General features: G+C 42.0%; 1 protein-coding gene across 1 annotated transcript in view; it reads left to right on the forward strand.

The window, feature by feature from the left end:
- rock2a (rho-associated, coiled-coil containing protein kinase 2a) overlaps positions 1–18,600 on the forward strand; it is a 75,240-nt gene that overhangs the window by 27,582 nt on the left and 29,058 nt on the right. Inside the window, exons 2-12 of the mRNA XM_080751447.1 lie at positions 1,159–1,240; positions 2,516–2,616; positions 3,917–4,054; positions 5,639–5,899; positions 8,802–8,946; positions 9,506–9,644; positions 10,050–10,141; positions 14,806–14,965; positions 15,327–15,390; positions 17,033–17,121; positions 18,021–18,069. Of these exons, the coding sequence (XP_080607573.1) occupies positions 1,159–1,240; positions 2,516–2,616; positions 3,917–4,054; positions 5,639–5,899; positions 8,802–8,946; positions 9,506–9,644; positions 10,050–10,141; positions 14,806–14,965; positions 15,327–15,390; positions 17,033–17,121; positions 18,021–18,069 (1,320 nt within the window). The remainder of the gene's footprint in view (positions 1–1,158; positions 1,241–2,515; positions 2,617–3,916; positions 4,055–5,638; positions 5,900–8,801; positions 8,947–9,505; positions 9,645–10,049; positions 10,142–14,805; positions 14,966–15,326; positions 15,391–17,032; positions 17,122–18,020; positions 18,070–18,600) is intronic.

Raw genomic sequence — 18,600 nt, forward strand, 5'->3', positions numbered from 1 at the left:
CCCTCTCCCAACTGGCTTGTGTTTTCACTACAGTCAATGCTATGGGTGACGAGAGGAGGAAGCTAGCTGACACGTAGCCAAAATGCTAACCCATTTAGAAGCCCGATCTAAAGCTATTTCAGCCGCAAAAAACTTTCTCTTTGGGTCTGGGAACACAATCCAGAGAAAATCCTGTCTAAAGATGTGATTTATTATTGGAGTGGGCGGCGCAATGCGGCCGTTAGCGCGAATACGGCCCGTGGATGGCCGAGTCTAAGTCCCGGGCATGGATGGACGTCTAGACCGGGGCTTCGTTGAGGCCTCCGATTAAATAATTCATTTTATTAAATATCCCGGACATGTTCGGGATAGGCACCCTGGAATACGTCCCGGTACCGGTACCGGTACCGAGGTTTTTTTTGGGGGGCTCTAAACTTTATTTTAAACCATTTTCAATGGAATAAATCGTCGGAGCATCTAGCGTCTCTCGTTGGTGAGCGCTGGGCGAGCCGGGACCACCCACGTTGCTCCAAGCAGCTCGGGGTAAGTAAAATAGCAAATAAAAAATTGTTTTTGATCCCGAATATCCCGAACATGTTCGGGATAGGCACTTAAAGGGTTAAACTGGTCGGACCAACGGTGCTTAACCCAGTTGCTCTTTTTGATGCACTGAACGATCTGCAAAAAACTCTCCCGTCGCACCGCAGTGTGTCTACGTAGGTGGTGGGCCTCTTTCCCTTCCTAGCTTTGCCTTGGGCTGGCTCCCACAAGTGTTGGTGACGCAGTGCCCACTGCCCAGCCTCATCCTTCTCTCTTTGACCTTGTCTGTGACCCGTCCGTTGGGAGGCCTTGCTAGGGTTGGACCACGTTTCTGATGTGGTCTGCCCATGTGACATCAACTGCCATTCATGGCATTCTTGTCTAGACGCCATCCAGGGCTTTTTCGTCCATGTCTCAAACCCGTACATACAGCAGTATTGACTCCACTATAGTCACAGACATATTGTGTAATTTCTTTAAGCTATGTTGATGAATTGAATACATCCTGTAAGTCCACAATGGAAACACGTCCCCAGGCCTTATCGTGCTTTTTTCAAAGTTTCACTTAAAAATGTTTGTGCTATTTGTCAGAAAACCTGCCAGTGAAGATGAGTGATTATTGTTTGTCTCTCCTTTCAGGACTCCATAAATGCCTTGGTGTTGGATCTGGACTACCCTGCATTACGCAAAAACAAAAACATAGAAACCTTTCTAAACAGATGTAAGTACTGTGTGTGTGTGTTTGCGTGCGTGCGTGCGTGCGTGCGTGCGTGCATGTACTGTATGTCCGACAGGTCTAACTTTAGACCTGCAGAGTGCAGACGACTTTGTTTTCCATTTCGAAATTCAAATTCTATTTTAATGATATAACTTTACAGTGCTTTTCCTGCTTGTTATACTGTAGCTATTAAAATCCTCTATGTTCATATATCCTTTTTGTACCCCTGAGAGTGTACAAATGTAACCAATTGGACCTTTATGGGTCCACTATCAGAGGGATAGTGAGTAACCAAATGTTACACAGAGATTAACCAAATGTTACATTAACACTGAGGACATACTCACTTGAGTGGACATACTCAAGGAAGACGTAGGGACACAGAACACCAATGAGCTGGCCAGATGTATGGAGAACCGAGATGACTGGAAACAACGATGGAGGGCTCGTCTGAGGACGACCTAGATAGATAGAGGATTTTACATGGTGTACACACCAGCTTTTGATCTCGCTCATTTGTATCGGTGCAGTTCGGCAGAAATGAATGCCCTACTTGATCATACTACAGCGTCACACAAAAGCATCAAAAGTAGATGATCCACAAGCTCGAAGATCTGCTACTTTTGAATTTGTATCCTGAAAAGTAACGCAGGGTTCCCACGGTCATGAAATTCCTGGAAATATTTTGAAATTAGAAAAAAGATTTTTCCAGTACTGGAAAAGTTTTGGAATTGATCAAAGGTCCTGGAAGGTCCTGGAAAAAATAGCTATGCATTGTCTTTGGTTATTGATTTTGTTAATACCTCTGAAATGACAAATTAAACATTGGCCAAATTGTCAACTATTAGAGGCAGAAATTGTGAAAATAGCAGATCTACATGCTCACAACGCGAGGCGTTGTGAGCATGTAGATCTGCTATTTTCACCATAAAACCGTGTTATACAAAATTCCTCTACTCTCAGTGCTAGTCAGGGTGCCAGGGTCCCCAGTTCACATATGATTATTTCGGGGGTCACAGCCTGAAAAGGTTGAGAACCACTGGCATACACTACCTGTCTTTGGGCATTGCACATAGGAGTAAGCGACTCGTTATTGAGCTGAATTATTGTTATATAGTCCTGGAAATCGGGTTAAATATTCTGGAAAAGTTTTGGAAATTAATTGGTAAAGAATAAAGATGTGTGGGAACCCTGGTAACGGTTTTGGACATATGAGGTTTCCATCCGTCAGAGACCAGCTTTTTGGTATTAATGGTTGACGTCTCTTCTCTTCTGCAGATGAGAAGATCATGGCCCACATCAGAGACCTCCAGATGAAGTCTGAGGACTTTGAGAGAGTCAAGGTCATTGGCAGAGGGGCGTTCGGCGAGGTGCAGCTGGTGAGTACCGCCTTTGTCTGAAATTCTTTCCCAGACAATAGTTTTACATAGTGTGTGAAATTGAAATGTTAATGACGTCTTTATGGTGATATGAGCGATAGTCCTGCATGTTTGAATTATAAACAGCGAAATTGGGACTTAAATTATTCCTAAATCAAAACAACTGTGGTATGCTTTGGAAAACAGTGAGTAAAGTATGCATGATTTGTAGTCAATGAGTTAACATGCATTGTCCTTAAAGGGAAGACCACCCATTTTCAATATTGAACTCATTTTCAATATTGAACTATGTCATTAATATAACTTAGAGGAGTTGTGTGGAAATGGAGGAAAAAAGTTCCCCCCCTTCTGTGTTGCCTACAACTGGAGGATTGATTTTGGGGTTTGTATTGTAAAGTACAACAATTTCCACACAACTTCTCTAAGGTATATTAATGACAGTTCAATATTGAAAATGGGTGGTCTTCCCCTTTAAAGAACCCATTTGTAAATGTAATGGTTGACAGAACGTCCTAAAATAAATGGCCTATCATTTCTTTTGTGACCAAATTTTTGTTAATTTTAAAATTTTCAGTGAAAAAAACAGCCCCCTTTTCACAACATATTTGGGCAGTGAATGCAGTATTGATTTTGGACATTATGCAGGGTACAGATGCTGATAAGAAAACCAAAAACAAGAAAAATACATCCACAGATCACGTCCTGCCTCTTGTATCTCTTGCCTCATGTACGTCAGTCGTTCATGGTGTGTGTGTGTGTGGACCTCCAGGAGTCATTGGAGGGTTCCAGGGGGTCCCCAGCTTAAATCTACAAGCTCACAATGCGTCTCACTGTGACGAGTTGTGGGCTTGTAGATCTGCTATTTTCAGAGAGTGAAACCAAGCATAAATTGACTTCTCTTTCAGTTCTGCTATCGCCAAAATAAAATGCCTGGGTTTCTGAAGCTAGTTCTACAGAAACATTTTTGTTTAGTTTTTGTTTCTTTTAGTTTTAGTCATCATAGCTTAGTTTTTATGTTGTTTTTATTTTGTTTTCGTCTGTGAAAAAGGGTACTCCACGAAAACCTTCGCCATAGTTTTTGTCGACGAAATTAACTCAGATTTTTACTCGAGTCAAAACGTGGCTCCTGCTGGCTGTAATGTGTACTTTATTAGAATTTTATTTGACCAAATAAAGCGTGTACCTGTTCATAGCGTGGTGTGTGTGTGTGTGTGTGTGTGTGTGTGTGTGTGTGTGTGTGTGTGTGTGTGTGTGTGTGTGTGTGTGTGTGTGTGTGTGTGTGTGTGTGTCTGACTGACAGGTGAGGCATAAAGCCTCTCAGAAGGTCTACGCCATGAAGCTACTGAGCAAGTTTGAGATGATCAAGCGGTCGGACTCTGCCTTCTTCTGGGAGGAGAGAGACATCATGGCCTTCTCCAACAGTCCCTGGGTCGTACAAGTGAGTCTCACTCACCTCACTCATCTCTGCAAGAGGCTAGCTGTCTATCTCAAACCACTGGTTCTCAGCTTCAAGGGGGAGTTGAGAAGTTGATTTGAGCTAAGCTATGTGTGCATAGAATCTATGACATCAGTCAGAAAATATTTGAAAACTTATGAACATCTCTCAACAGGAAAACGATTATGATGATTATGCAAAATAATTGCGATTATCTCAAATAATTTGGAGTAGGCAATTATGTAATGAGTACATGGGGAAATCGACGAATTGACATAACGACTAAATTGACCAATTTCCAAACGGACCCCTTACTAAAATTACTTACGAATTCATTTGTAACGTCTCAGAGTTATGGGAGGTCTCTGAAATGTGAAATGTATGCTGGGTTCACACCGGCACAAACAAAAGATACAAAGCTAAACAGCATATTTGTAGCTTTGTAGCCATTGTCGCTTTTGTAGCAGCTACAAACATCCTGGGTGTATCATTGTGTCTTCATGTCACTGGCTAAAATCTACAGTTAATTTTGTAGACATGCATTTTTGCGTAATGGCTGATTTTACATGGTTGCTTGCTGAAAATAGCCGATCTACCAGCTCACAACACGGCACAGCTCTGCTATTTTCAGTGCAATACCAGAGTGCAACCAAACATGAAATGTCTTTTAGTTCTACTGGATCTCATTCTACACTAGTCCTAACATTTGGTTTAGTCTTTTATTTGTTTTTGACGAAATTGACAATATTATTTGTCAGTTTTAGTCACGAAAGCTCTAAGCCTTTAATATAATTTTTATTTAGCTTTAGTCAGTGAAAAAACATATTCGACAGAAGTTTTTTCATCACAGTTTTAGTCGACAAACTTTTAATTGATGATAATAATAAAGACCCTCATGTATCCTCATGTATCCGGTAGGAGACACAAAGGAGAGTCTTTGTGCCTCCTACCGGATACATTCATCCTATCATCACATTATTGGCTCAGAAATGCTAAAAAACAATTAATTCAACTCCATGAGGTGAGTAATCGATAGGAAAAAGTCATTTTTAGGGTGAAGCATTTGCCTGGTTCCAGACCATAGACCCCGCCCACTGAGTGGACTGTTTCTCTGGTCTGGAGCTGAGTACATGAATCGGCAGTTTAGCAGCCAAAAACTGCGGCTGATCCAATGAGCGCAGGGGGTGGGGGTGGGTTTAACGAATATCCAATCCGCGCAGCAGTTGAAACGATTCAAACGAAGTTCACACACACAGGCAGGCTGAGGCAGGCGCACACACCAAGCTGTTAATGTTGATTACATGTTTCTGGTCGCAGTTCTGTGTGGAAGCAGTCACTGGCACAGACAGAGACACACACACAATCACACACACACGCCGCGACCGTGCGTCGTCGCGTTCATCGTGCGTCGCGATCACTGTGCGTCGTGATCACTCGCGCGCGGTCGCTCGCAAAAAAGTCCCTCCCCCGTAAATCGCTCAGAATAGGGCACAGTTTCAGACTAAAGCGTGAGCTGAGTCTGAAATCAGGCTAGTGAAGCATCCCTTCAACACTGGTGTGTCCTTGTGTCCGTCCACTGTCCCATAGCTGTGCTGTGCCTTCCAAGACGAACACTACCTGTACATGGTGATGGAGTACATGCCGGGCGGGGACCTGGTCAACCTCACCAGCACGTACGACGTGCCGGAGAAGTGGGCGCGCTTCTACACGGCCGAGGTGGTGCTGGCCCTGGACGCCATCCACTCCATGGGCTTCATCCACCGCGACGTCAAGCCCGACAACATGCTGCTGGACCGCCACGGGCACCTCAAGCTGGCCGACTTCGGCACCTGCATGAAGATGGACGCTGTGAGTCCGCCGCTTCATTCCCTCTTTACATCAGTGGTTTTCAACCTTTTCAGGTCGCAGCCCCCAAAATAATCATATTTTAACTGGGGACCCCCCCACCCTGACGAGCACTACGAGTTAAGGCATTACTTTTTTATAACCTGTTTCTATTGTTGCGAGGCGTTGTGATCATGTAGATGGGCTATTTTCACAATTTCTGCCTCTTATATTTGACAATTTGGCCAATGTTTAATGTCATTTTAGAGGAATTAAAAAGTCCTTAAATTGTCACTTTAGAAATGTGCAGATACCCTCTATACACTTAAATGTTATGTTGGTTTGTTTACTGTTGAGTGAGAAAACAATGTTGCACATTAAGTTAATCATCTTGGGACCCCTCAAAATAATTTGGGGACCCCCCTGGGGGTTCCGACCCACAGGTTGAGAACCGCTGCTTTACATCAGTGGTTTTCAACCATTTTCATATCAAGTTCTGTTATTTATTCTGCATTTGAGTCACAGACCATAATGATGAGGTTTAGCCTCTCAGACATGAGAATATTTTAGGGCAGCAGTGGATCAGAGGCAGAGTGGCCGGTAGGGCGGGCCAGATGGGAGCCGTGAGGTTCCCAGTTCGATCCCGGGCTCCCCCAAAGTTGGTGTCGAAGTGTCCTTGAGCAAGACTCCTGAACCCCTTATTGCTCCCGATGAGCAGGTTGATTCCTTGGCATGGTTTCCTCCGCCATCGGTGTGTGAATGGGTGAATGTGTAATGCATTGTCTATGTAAAGCGCTTTGGATAAAAAGCGCTATATAAGCACTTTACCATTTATATTTTATATGAAAAGTAGCAGATAGTGCCCCCCCCCCCCCCAAAAAAAAAACCCAAACATTTTCAGAAATCTTCAAAAACTTTCGATAATAGTGAATATAGCAGATCTACAAGCTCACAAACACGTCCCATTGGCCTGATTATGGATCCCACTGGGAAAGATCGATGGAAATGGCATAGAGAGCTCGTTTTCACAGTTATTGTCCACGACATTGCAAGCGGTGCGAAGGCCAGCGGACCTTGGTCCTGCTCTTTGCGCCCGAGTGCCGCAGGCGCGAGTGCCCGCGAAGAGCGGGCCAGGCCGGCCGCGCGAGTTACGAAGCCGTGGTACGGCCTGGGCAAACGCACGATAAACGCAATGATAATTGGGTTTTGGTGCACCTCGCGCGGTCCAAGTGACTACAACGGAGCGCTCCCTACGTCCGGTTCAGCCAATCACAAGCTTCAAAAATGAGTCCGGGGCGTGGTTATCCATCTTTCCCAGTGGGATCCATAATCACGCGTCCCATTGCTATTTGCTAGCTTGTACATTTAGCTGTTTCCTCTATTTTGGAAATAGGGCTTGCCAGTAAGTGCTTAATTAATAATGTATACTTTCTAAACTTGGATCGTTGGGCCTCGAACTGAAAGGTTTGAGAACTTGTGCACTACATTGTTGTATCAGTGCAAGGCTTTCTAAAACAGGGTTTCTCAAATTTCTGGTGAATGTTCCCCCCCAGAATAGGAATGCTGGGAACCACTGTTCTAAAATCATCTTATTTCTAGGTTGTTTTTCCAATAGCTTTTACTTCATACCATACACGTCATTCTCATTATCATAGCATTACTGGACTATTACTGGCAAGGGGAGAAGGGCTGACAAATATTGAATTATCGATACAAATATTACCCTCCTTTTTAAATCTGCAATCCAGCTTTTAATTTAACAAATAACATGTTAGTGTAACCAAAAATCTGTATGGTAGAATATGTTAATAAAATGTAATATTACACGGCTTGGTTGAATGCTTGATTCTGATTGGTAGCAGATCCACAAGCTTGAGCTTGTGGATTGATATGATTCTATAAATGTCTTCTCAGACCTGGTGGTTCTCAAACCTTTTCATCTCAAGGACCCCCAAAATTATAGGTATTTGGCCACGGACCCCCATCTCAAAATATGTTGTTTCAGGGACCCCCCCAGAAGCAGAGATTTGAATCTTAAGTTTGCTTAAGATTTAAAGCAAACTTAAATCTGAGGATATACTGTATATATCCACTTTAACGTTAATGACTAAATGTTACTGTTCAGCCTTGTCGTGATGAGGATCGAAATGACTTCACTTCCCTCTTTTTGAGCGGTGGTCACAACGCTCCTATACGTGGCCGTGTGTGTGGGTCTGTCTGTCTGTCTGTTTGTCTGTTTGTCTGTCTGTATGTCTGTCTGTCTCCGGGTATGTAGCCTGGCCCTGCAGTAACCTTTTCTGACCACACATGTTAAGGGAGGGGCGCTGTTGTTCAGGATAGGCCAGGCATAGGCCAGGCACAAACACACACAGGGGGCACACACACACACACACACACACACACACACACACACACACACACACACACAGGGGGCACACACACACACACACACACACACACACACACACACACACACACACACACACACACACACACACACACACACACACACACACACACACCACCGCTCAGTTCACACGAGTGTGATTTTTCTGTAGCACACTCCTTTCAAAAATGTAGTTCTGTCGTCCTGTTCCAACTAATATTGTGGATAAAAGATTTCTGTACTTCAGATTTGAATCTTATGTTTGTTTTGAAAAGTACCCTACCAGTCAAAAGTTTGGACACAGCTTCTCACACACATTGAGTCTTGAGAAGCTGTGTCCAAACTCTTCACTGGTGGTAGGGTATATATATTCAAAAGAGTTGCACAAATGTTCAAGATTTTTCAGAAAATAGCAGATCTACAAGCTCTGTGAGCTTGTATATCTGCTATTTTTCAATAGTTAAAGTATAAACTAATGGTTAAAGTGTCCCGGTCTCTAAGGCTTAATGTGAGCTCCTGTGTGTCCTTGTGTTGCAGCAGACGGGCATGGTGCACTGTGACACGGCGGTGGGAACGCCAGACTACATCTCCCCCGAGGTGCTGAAGTCTCAGGGAGGAGACGGCTACTACGGCAGAGAGTGTGACTGGTGGTCCGTGGGGGTCTTCATCTTCGAGATGCTCGTCGGTCAGTCGGCTTGTCTTTCATGACTCATTTGGCCATATGCCTAGTGCATACTGTCTACTACTACACACACACACACACACACACACACACACACACACACACACACACACACACACACACACAGTGTGATGTGTCGTTCATGAGTGATTCGTTCATAAGAACGAATAACAAGAATGAATCATGAACGATAACGATTCGTTGATTTCCTTAAACTGTTAGGTTCCCGCTTTCGTTCATTCGTTCAGCTCTGGATCTATTGCCTCGAAAACCAAAGTAACCAAACCTCTCTGTGTGTGTTGTGTGTCACATGACTTCCGGCGGCGTGCACCGTCGTTGCTATGGCAACTCATAGACCGCAGACACCCACCAGCTGTTCCATGGCCCAAATCAGGATTTGACGAGCGCTCGCCGTGGCAGTGAGCGACACGTAACGAGTGCTCGTCATAGGCAGCAAAAGAGTTAATTATCGATTCTCTGAATCTGAAAAAATTGAGTTTCTGCTGCACTGATGCTGATCACAACAGCACTCCTCATTGCGATCCAACTTGCTCTCTGTCAGGTGACACTCCGTTCTATGCTGACTCTCTGGTGGGAACCTACAGTAAGATCATGGACCACAAGAACACCCTCAACTTCCCCGACGACGTGGAGATCTCCAAGGAGGCCAAGAACATCATCTGTGCCTTCCTGACGGACAGGTAGGACCTGGAGCTCAAGCACTTAAACCCTGGCCGGCATCCATATAGCTGGGAAAGCTTTAGCAGGAAGTAGCAGATTGACAAGCTCGTCGATCTGCTGTTTCCCTGCGAAGGTTTTCCCCACAATAACAGAAAACAGAAAATACACTAGTATAGAGCCCTGAGAGACTCCGGTCAACCATGTAGGGTTTAAGTGGTTAAAAATATTGTTCACTAAATAGAAATAAAAGTCAGAACCACATTGGAAATAAGTTTATTTTTTTTTTAGTTTATTTTTACCAAAATAAAATGAAATGAAGTAATCACAACCAGGAGGAGTGCATGTTATATGATATGAGTGCATAATATGTGTCTGTATTGTTCAGCAGGTTTGCTTTAGCATCAGTTTGATCCCTCTGTTTCCAGGGAGGTGCGATTGGGCCGGAACGGCATGGAGGAAATCAAGCGACACCCCTTCTTCAAGAACGACCAGTGGAACTTCAGCACCATCAGAGACAGTACGTACGCTGTCAAAGACAATCCCTCAGTGCTCGGTGCCGTGCTGTGAGCTTGTATATCTGCTATTTTTCAATAGTTAAAGCATAAAATAATGATACACAAAATGTGTACCCGTTCAGAATGGGTTAAACCCTGGCCGGCATCCATATAGCTGGGAAAGCTTTAGCAGGAAGTAGCAGATTGACAAGCTCGTCGATCTGCTGTTTCCCTGCGAAGGTTTTCCCCACAATAACAGAAAACAGAAAATACACTAGTATAGAGCCCTGAGAGACTCCGGTCAACCATGTAGGGTTTAAGTGGTTAAAAATATTGTTCACTAAATAGAAATAAAAGTCAGAACCACATTGGAAATAAGTTTATTTTTTTTTTAGTTTATTTTTACCAAAATAAAATGAAATGAAGTAATCACAACCAGGAGGAGTGCATGTTATATGATATGAGTGCATAATATGTGTCTGTATTGTTCAGCAGGTTTGCTTTAGCATCAGTTTGATCCCTCTGTTTCCAGGGAGGTGCGATTGGGCCGGAACGGCATGGAGGAAATCAAGCGACACCCCTTCTTCAAGAACGACCAGTGGAACTTCAGCACCATCAGAGACAGTACGTACGCTGTCAAAGACAATCCCTCAGTGTTCATTTAACTCTTGAGAGCAGGGCAGGAAGTTTCATGAAGGCCATGGGTTGCCCCTCAGTTTGGCCTTGTGCCCATCAGACCAATGGCATGACCTGAGGCCACAGTGGCCTTAATGCCCCAGCTCACTGTACCACTTTCTCTTCTGTCTCTTTCTTGTCAATATGTAGACCGGTGTCTCTTTCTTGTCATGTAGACACCAGTGTCTTTTTTTGAGATTCTGAGTCCCCATCTTTAAACCAATCCAGTGACTTTGATCGGTGCAGGGCTGAGCATGGATCAGATTGTAAATACCAGTAAGACTCCCTAAACAAATAGGGCAAAAATTTGTTTTTCCAAAATCTTCCTGATCCATGTTGATGACATGAGTGTAGACATACTGTGTAGTGATTTTCGTGATTTTAGGGCAAAATCTGTAGGAGCAGTGTCCAAAAATGTGTTTTTAAAAATCGGCCTGAAGGTGGTGCTATCATTTATCTATTTCACTGCAGATTAGGTTATGCGTTCCGAGCTTACGGATCTGCTACTTTTGGATTTGAGTCCTGAAAAAGTAACAGTGTTGGACATATGAGGTTTCCACCCGACTGAGACGATATGTAACGAATAAAGTATTAACAAGAGCTTGTGACTGAGTAATAACTACATTGGATCCGTTAGAACAGGGTTCTTCAACAGGGGGGGTCCTCAGAGTTACTACAGGGGGTCCTTCAAATCTTTGTGTGATAGAAACCTTTTCTCCTTTTTTATATTAACACTTCTGCTGCCTTTGACAGTCCTCACCGTCATTTAACCCTCTAAGGCCCGCATTAAGAAATACTTGAAATAAAAAATTGAAAAAAATCAGATGGTGTTGTAGGAGTCCTATTAACACAATGCCTGCCAAGGGTTAAAAAAAAATCTATCTTAGTACTGCCCGGCTTTTTACAAAAAATTAAAATGAAAATAAAAAAAAAATTAAACATTTTTTGAAAAAAAATAAGCTCTCAGAAGATGTCCATTGCCCCCTTGCAGTTGGCAGAAAAATATAATCAACCCCAAGAAAAATCTATTTTTAGATTAACACACACAAACAATTACAGCATGTGGATGGTGGCCATTTTGGCAGCCATCTTGAAGAAGGTGTGCAGAAAGCTGATTACATGAATAACATTTTTATAATTTTTTATCAGCATCACAGGCTGCCCAAAGAGCTGTGAACACATTGCTGTCTCATATATTAGTGAACAGTGCCCCCCAGTGGCCAAAAACGGTAGAACGTAGTAACGTGTAAGGCGGTAGATAGCTGGGCAAAATAGAACGTTTATAAACGTGTAAGGCGGCAGATGTGTTAAGAGGAACATGTAATGTTTTTTTCAAAAAAATGTTTTTGTAAGATTTTATAGCCATAAATCAAAAATCATAAATCATGCTCTAATTTACATATGGGGGATATTTTTCACAATAATAACATATGTACATGTTCTAGACATTCTAATGATCACCCAAAAAAATAGTACAGGCATTTTACTTATGTTTTTGTGAGGTATAGCTTCCATGAAAAAGTGAGATGTTGTTCGTCAAAACTCTGGAATTTCAGCGGGTGTGAATGTCAGCCCCTGTGGGGGGTATTTATATGCAAATATTGTGGCCAATGGCATTGTAATACTAAACAATAGAATCCAATTGTGGTGTTTAGGTGGTAGGGGGAGCTAAAATAAAATGATTTAAACCTTTTTTTGGATAAAATACAAACGTTGTAATATTACAACCGTGGGCCTTAGAGGGTTAAAGGGTTAATATCATGGTGCCGTTGACAGTGCTCACCGTCAATCTTACTGTATTTACAGTAAATGTATTATTACTTACTATACAGCGCTCCGGTCCAGCCCACATCGGTAATGTCCGCGATTTCTTTACAATGCACGTTGGGCGTGCACGCGAAGTGAAGCTCCTCCATAGTAAATCCATTGAGAGGCCCATAAAGAGACTTCATTTACTCAAAAAAATACTTTTTAAGTCCCAATGCTGGCATGTTTACAGCACAAACTAGGCTCGGATGGCGGCCGCCATGACACACTGTCACATGTTACACGTCATGTGACTAGATGACATAAACGTTGAAGTCAAGTGATAATCCATCTGCGCAAAAACAACCCGGCCCGGCCCTTCAAAATAATAGCGGCGGCCTACGGAGGAATCGGCGCGGCACCAAGCATCCCTTCAAAGTAAGAGGCAGCAGAAGTGTTAACCACTTGAACCCTAACGTCCATATTCTGATAACTTTAGCCAAAAATAGCAGATCTACAAGCTCACAACGCCACAAAGAGGTTTGGTGAAGATGGGAAAAAAGAGCACACTAAGTACAGAGTGAAAGGTCAAGTTTGTTAAGTATTGATAGTTCAAGTGGTTAAATATCTGAAAATTGTCATGAATCCAAAATACACTGATGATTGTGCTATCAAACAATGAAATTATGGAATCTTTTAAAAGGTTGTGGGGGGTCCATGCTTCATCTTTCTCTCAGCTAAGGGGTCCCTGGCCTGAAAACGTTGAAGACCCCTGCGTTAGAACATAAGTTCTGTTTAGTTTCCATTTCCTGAAAAGTGTTTTGGTCATACACGGTTCTCACACGGGGAAAAAAGGTTAACAAAAAACAAGGTTCTGTGGCTGACAGTGCCGATATGCACATTGCTCAAGTGTGGTCAGGGGTCATTCAGTTTGACAAGGGGAGGACTGAAGACCGGATAGACTGGTCAGGTTAGTGGAGGAGGAAATGGATGGACACCTAAGTTCAGTGGTCTTTCTTTTTTAACTATAAAATACCTGGAACGCGCCCGAGTCGCGTTAGATTTTAACAACTTTAACCATTATTTTATGCTTTAACTTTAGAAAAATAGCAGATATACAAGCTCACAGCGCGGCACCGAGTGCCGCGCTGCAAGCTTGTAGATATGCTATTTTTGAAAAATCGTGAAAATGCGTGCAAGTCTTTGGATATCTTTGACCCGATCTTTGACCCGACTTCCAAATCCTTCCTCTAAATCAGTGGTTCTCAAAATTTTTCATGTCAAGGACCCCCAAAATTACATGTATTTGGCCGCGGACCCCCCATCTCAAAACATGTTGTTCCAGGGACCCCCCAGATGCAAATATTTGAGTTACAAATATTTAAAAAGATATATTCAAAACATGCAAAAAAAACAAAAAAAAACATGATTTTTCAAAAATAGCAGATCTACAAGCTCGCAGAGTGCCGCGCTGTGAGCTTGTATATCTGCTATTTTTCACTGGTTAAAGCGGTCAATAATTCTAGGCCTAAATGGGTTAAACCTTTTGTGTCCAATGCATACCAATGGGCTAGTGAAAGTCGCAAGATCTGTAGATCTGTGAAATAGCAGATCTACGAGCTCTCCATACATCACATCATGTGAGCTTGTAGTATTCTATTTTAGAAAATGTGTAAAGGAGGCCAGGCAAGACACTTAAAGGTTTTGGTTTTGGTCACATTCCTAAGTTAATAATTTGAATGGCAGAATCGGTCAATGACCCACATTTGTGTCTCCAGTAGGAGAGCTCTTGCCGGTCATCAAATTATTGTTTGGAATGCGACCAAAACAAAACAAAACAAAAAAAGAATCCCCATGAATTCAAGGGGTGAGTAATTGATAGAAAATAAATAATTTTTGGGGTGAACTATTGCTTTAACCCCTAACCGGGTGCTGTATCAGTGGCACTTGGCCAACTGCTCCTAATTAAGTTGTGTTCAATACAGGGAGAGCACACATTTCACGTATGTGCAAATGTACTGTGACTGTGGGGACCATATCCCCATCTTAATGGAAACTCGCTTCCACAAGAGGGCGTTCCACCTTGCATATCGTTGCTGTCAGGCAGAAACAACTTATCTGAAGTGAATTCATAATGATTAATTTGCGTCGTCAAAATATTCATTCAATATTCATTATTCAAAAGTCTTGCACTGATTTCTTTAATATTGTGATGAATGCGATCTGTATTCATATTTTACGCATCTCCCTTCTTCTTCTTTGCCAGCGGTTGCACCAGTGGTCCCAGAGCTTAGCAGTGACATCGACACCAGTAACTTTGATGAAATCGAAGAGATAAAGGGCGATGTGGAGACTTTCCCAACGCCTAAGGCCTTTGTTGGAAATCAGCTGCCCTTTGTTGGATTCACCTATTTCAAGGAGGACCAGTAAGGCTTTCTGTTTTACTGCTTCAGTTGCTGTTCATAAAGAAACGCTGTTGTTTTCTTGTATGTTTTCTTTTTTCTATTCCGGATGTAAAAATGTGCACAACATAAAGTACATTTCTATAAACATACAGAAGGTGCGTTTAACAGGGTATTGTGTGAGTGTTTTTGGAAATAACTATGTTAACGTTTTGTGGTTAAGCATTTGTAACATGCCACGAATGGTAAGAAGAAACATTCAAGAAGTAACGAAAGTAAACATTTAAACATGACGATGTTCTTGAATCTTGAACATGTCTCTGGGTTTTATCTACCACATTTTCTTGCATGTTCATAGCATAGCTTTCTACTTTTCTTTCTCCAGACTGCTAATCGCCTCAAATAATCGCTCGGATGCGCATGAAAATTCGGCAACTATGAAAGGAGAGGTGAGTAATTGGAAGTATTCAATCAATGTAAGCCAGGTGTTGTTTGGACTCTGCAAATAATGTCGGCGTGGAATGAACGCTTCACAACTAGAGAGACATGAGGTCACATCAGCGCACATAACATCCTCATGAATATTTTAAGTATGCTGACTCAAAGTAAGAGTGAACTGAGGCATAAAGAAAGATTTCTAGGTTCAAGCGACAGGGGGGTCGTCTGAGTTAATACAGGGGGGGCGCCAAATCTTTATGTGATAGGATATGTTTTTTTAACCATTTGAGCCCTAGAATCCCTATTCTGAGGAGTACTTTACCCAAAAATAGCAGATCCACAAGGCGTATTTCGGTCAAGAAAATTGTTTATGCTGATGAAGGTCTTTGACTTATACCTTGCGTTACATTTTGGAGGTTTCCACTTTCCAAGCTCTGGCGCGTTGTGGAACAACTCTTCACAGATGATGCATTGCAGGAAACAGCTTTTACACTATATCCTCAAATTAAGTCCAGATCTGTTTCTTAAACTTCATATTTCCACTCATTTTTATCTCGGTTATCTTAACATACTTGATACGAGACCAATTTCCATGCATCTTAGACCAGAAGAAGTGCAATGATGGATTATAGTCGTTTGTGAGATTTTTTTTTATATTTTTGTCATTCTTAATCCGTTTTATCTATTGCCTTTTATCTGGATATTAAAGTTGGAAGGCGGTGTGTGATAGCGGTAGGGTTCTCATGGAACGTTGGGTGTGACTCAGAGTGAAGTAATCCTGAACATGTGTGGTGATGCATGTGTGTGCACTTTAGTTCGGGAGGCCGTCGCTTTGATGCTTCACGTGTTCGCAGATCCTTAAAAGTGTTAAATTAATCTATGTAAAAATATGGCCCATAACCTATTAATAGCCAAGGCTGATTCTACTAATATATTCCAAATCCTAACAGTTTTCTGAAAAAACTGCATTTCTATGTCAGTGGACCTTTTCATGTCAAGGACCCCACGAAATGATGTGTTATTACTACCGACCCTCATCTCAAATTCAAAATTTTCAATTTTGTTCCAGGGACCCCCAGAAGCAAAGAGTTGAGTTAAAAATCTTCGCTTTAAAAATACATAAAGTAGTATATTCAAAGACATGCACACATTTTCAAGATTTTTCAAAAATAGCAGATCTACAAGCTCATAGGGCGTCACTTCGTACTGCGCTATTGGCTTGTAGATCTGCTATTTTTGAATATCCAAAGTATAAGATATGGTTGAAGTGGTTAAAATCTAAAATGCCACACATGCTTTCCTGGTCTTAATGGGTTTAATACAGTTACACGTACAAAGTGTGAAATGTTTGTAGGGTCTTAAAAATGCCACAGTCTGGTACAATTTGATTTGCTTGTGTTGTTATTGATGAATTGGTATCAGCCACTATACACCCCATATTCAAATCCATCAATGACAGCAGTGTTCTCATTTGAAAAGACGATGTTCAAGCTCACAACGCTCACGATTCTCCGAATGTGCTCCCCAGGATAGGTAGGCTAGTGTTCAGGGTTGTTCAGTTTTCATTCTGACTTGCGTGAAAGTCTGATAAAGTCTCAAATCTAAGTTCCCTGACCCTGCGGAAACCCTGTGTGACTCTTGTTCTCTCCACAGTCGGCAGCGCTACAGAAGAAACTCCACCATCTGGAGGAGCACCTCAACAATGAGATGCAGTCCAAAGACGAATTAGAGCACAAATACAGGTAAACAATGAGATGCAGTCCAAAGACGAACTAGAGCACAAAATACAGGTAAACGTTGGGAACAATTCACCAGATATGGGAAAGCATCCAGTCGTATGTTGTTAAAAAACAAACATGTATGCCCTATTTCACTGTTTCCCAAACAGTGGGTATTTTTTTCTAAATAATGTAATAAATAAATACAATAAAGAAATTCTATAAATTCGAATTCAAATGATTAAGCAGTAGTAAAAAATAGCAGATCTACAACTCACAACACGCCGCAATGCAACGCGTCGTGAGCTTCTAGATCAGCTATTTTGACTAATTTGGGTCACAGGGAGACGTCAAATTTCTCTTAGGTCTTGAGCTAAAACGTTTGGAAACCTCTGCCCTATTTCATACTTTGTCCTATGACAGTGTCATGCAAATGTAGCAAAAATAAGCAATCTACCAAGCTCACAACGCACTGCGCTTGTAGATCTTGTGTTTTTTGAAAATGTTTGACAATAATAATGACATGGCCAAATAGGGTGGATGAGTTGAAAGTGGTTACGTTTGTCTGTTGGTTTTATAAATATTAAACCTATAAAAAGTAACGAGAGCTTGTGACATAAATTACATTGGATCCAATTTATTTTTTTCTATTTCCAGAAAAGTAACAGTTTTGGACATGGTTTCCATGCGATATGTTTGAGACTTGATGTCTCTTTCACGTTCATTCTTCACCGCAAAGCCTGATTTATACTTAGCTGCGAGCCAGTGTGCGTGCCAAAATAGCCGATCTACAAGCTCACGGCGTGGCGATTTGTGAGCTTGTCATTGGACTATTTTTGTAGACACTAGCGTATACTTCTATGTATAAATCAGGCTTAATACCGTAGCTGTTTTTAACATTCTGCAATGTTTTCTCTGCACAGGGCGGCCACCGGTCGTCTAGAGAAGATCTCCAAAGAGCTGGAAGAAGAGGTAAGCTAGATTTTATAGACGCAGAGTAAAATACAGAGAGATGTTCTGTGACACAATTGTTGCCGCTAATGTTTTTATTCACGGTGTCCTGTTGCTGCCCTGTTTGACAAATCCTATTTTGGGCATGAAGGCCTCGCTCGCTATGTAGGCAGATCGCTTTTCTTCTGTTATTGTTTGTCTGGTTATACAGGCTCAAATTGTTTTTCCCCGTTCAGAGCTACCACATTATATAATGGAGCATTATTTTCCGGATGATTGAACATCTTTAAGAAAACTATCAATCTTATCTATGTCTTCCAAACATTATATTCCAGTGGCAATTTAGGGATCCGATTCTAAACAGAACCGGTTACAGGATTACAAGGCATTGTGAATGGTGTCTCACAGGAGTTTTGAGTTGCTCATTCAAAACTATGTTCCAATCACGTGAAGCCTAATTTATGGTTCAGCGAAAAAGCAAAAGCTATGTTGTTTTTCTCTTAGCTGAAAAAAGTGTTGACAGACACTTTCATCGCCGAAGCATAACATAAT

The sequence above is a fragment of the Nannobrachium achirus genome (genome assembly GCF_963921795.1).
Source record: "Nannobrachium achirus genome assembly, chromosome: 20".
Lineage (NCBI taxonomy): Eukaryota > Metazoa > Chordata > Actinopteri > Myctophiformes > Myctophidae > Nannobrachium > Nannobrachium achirus.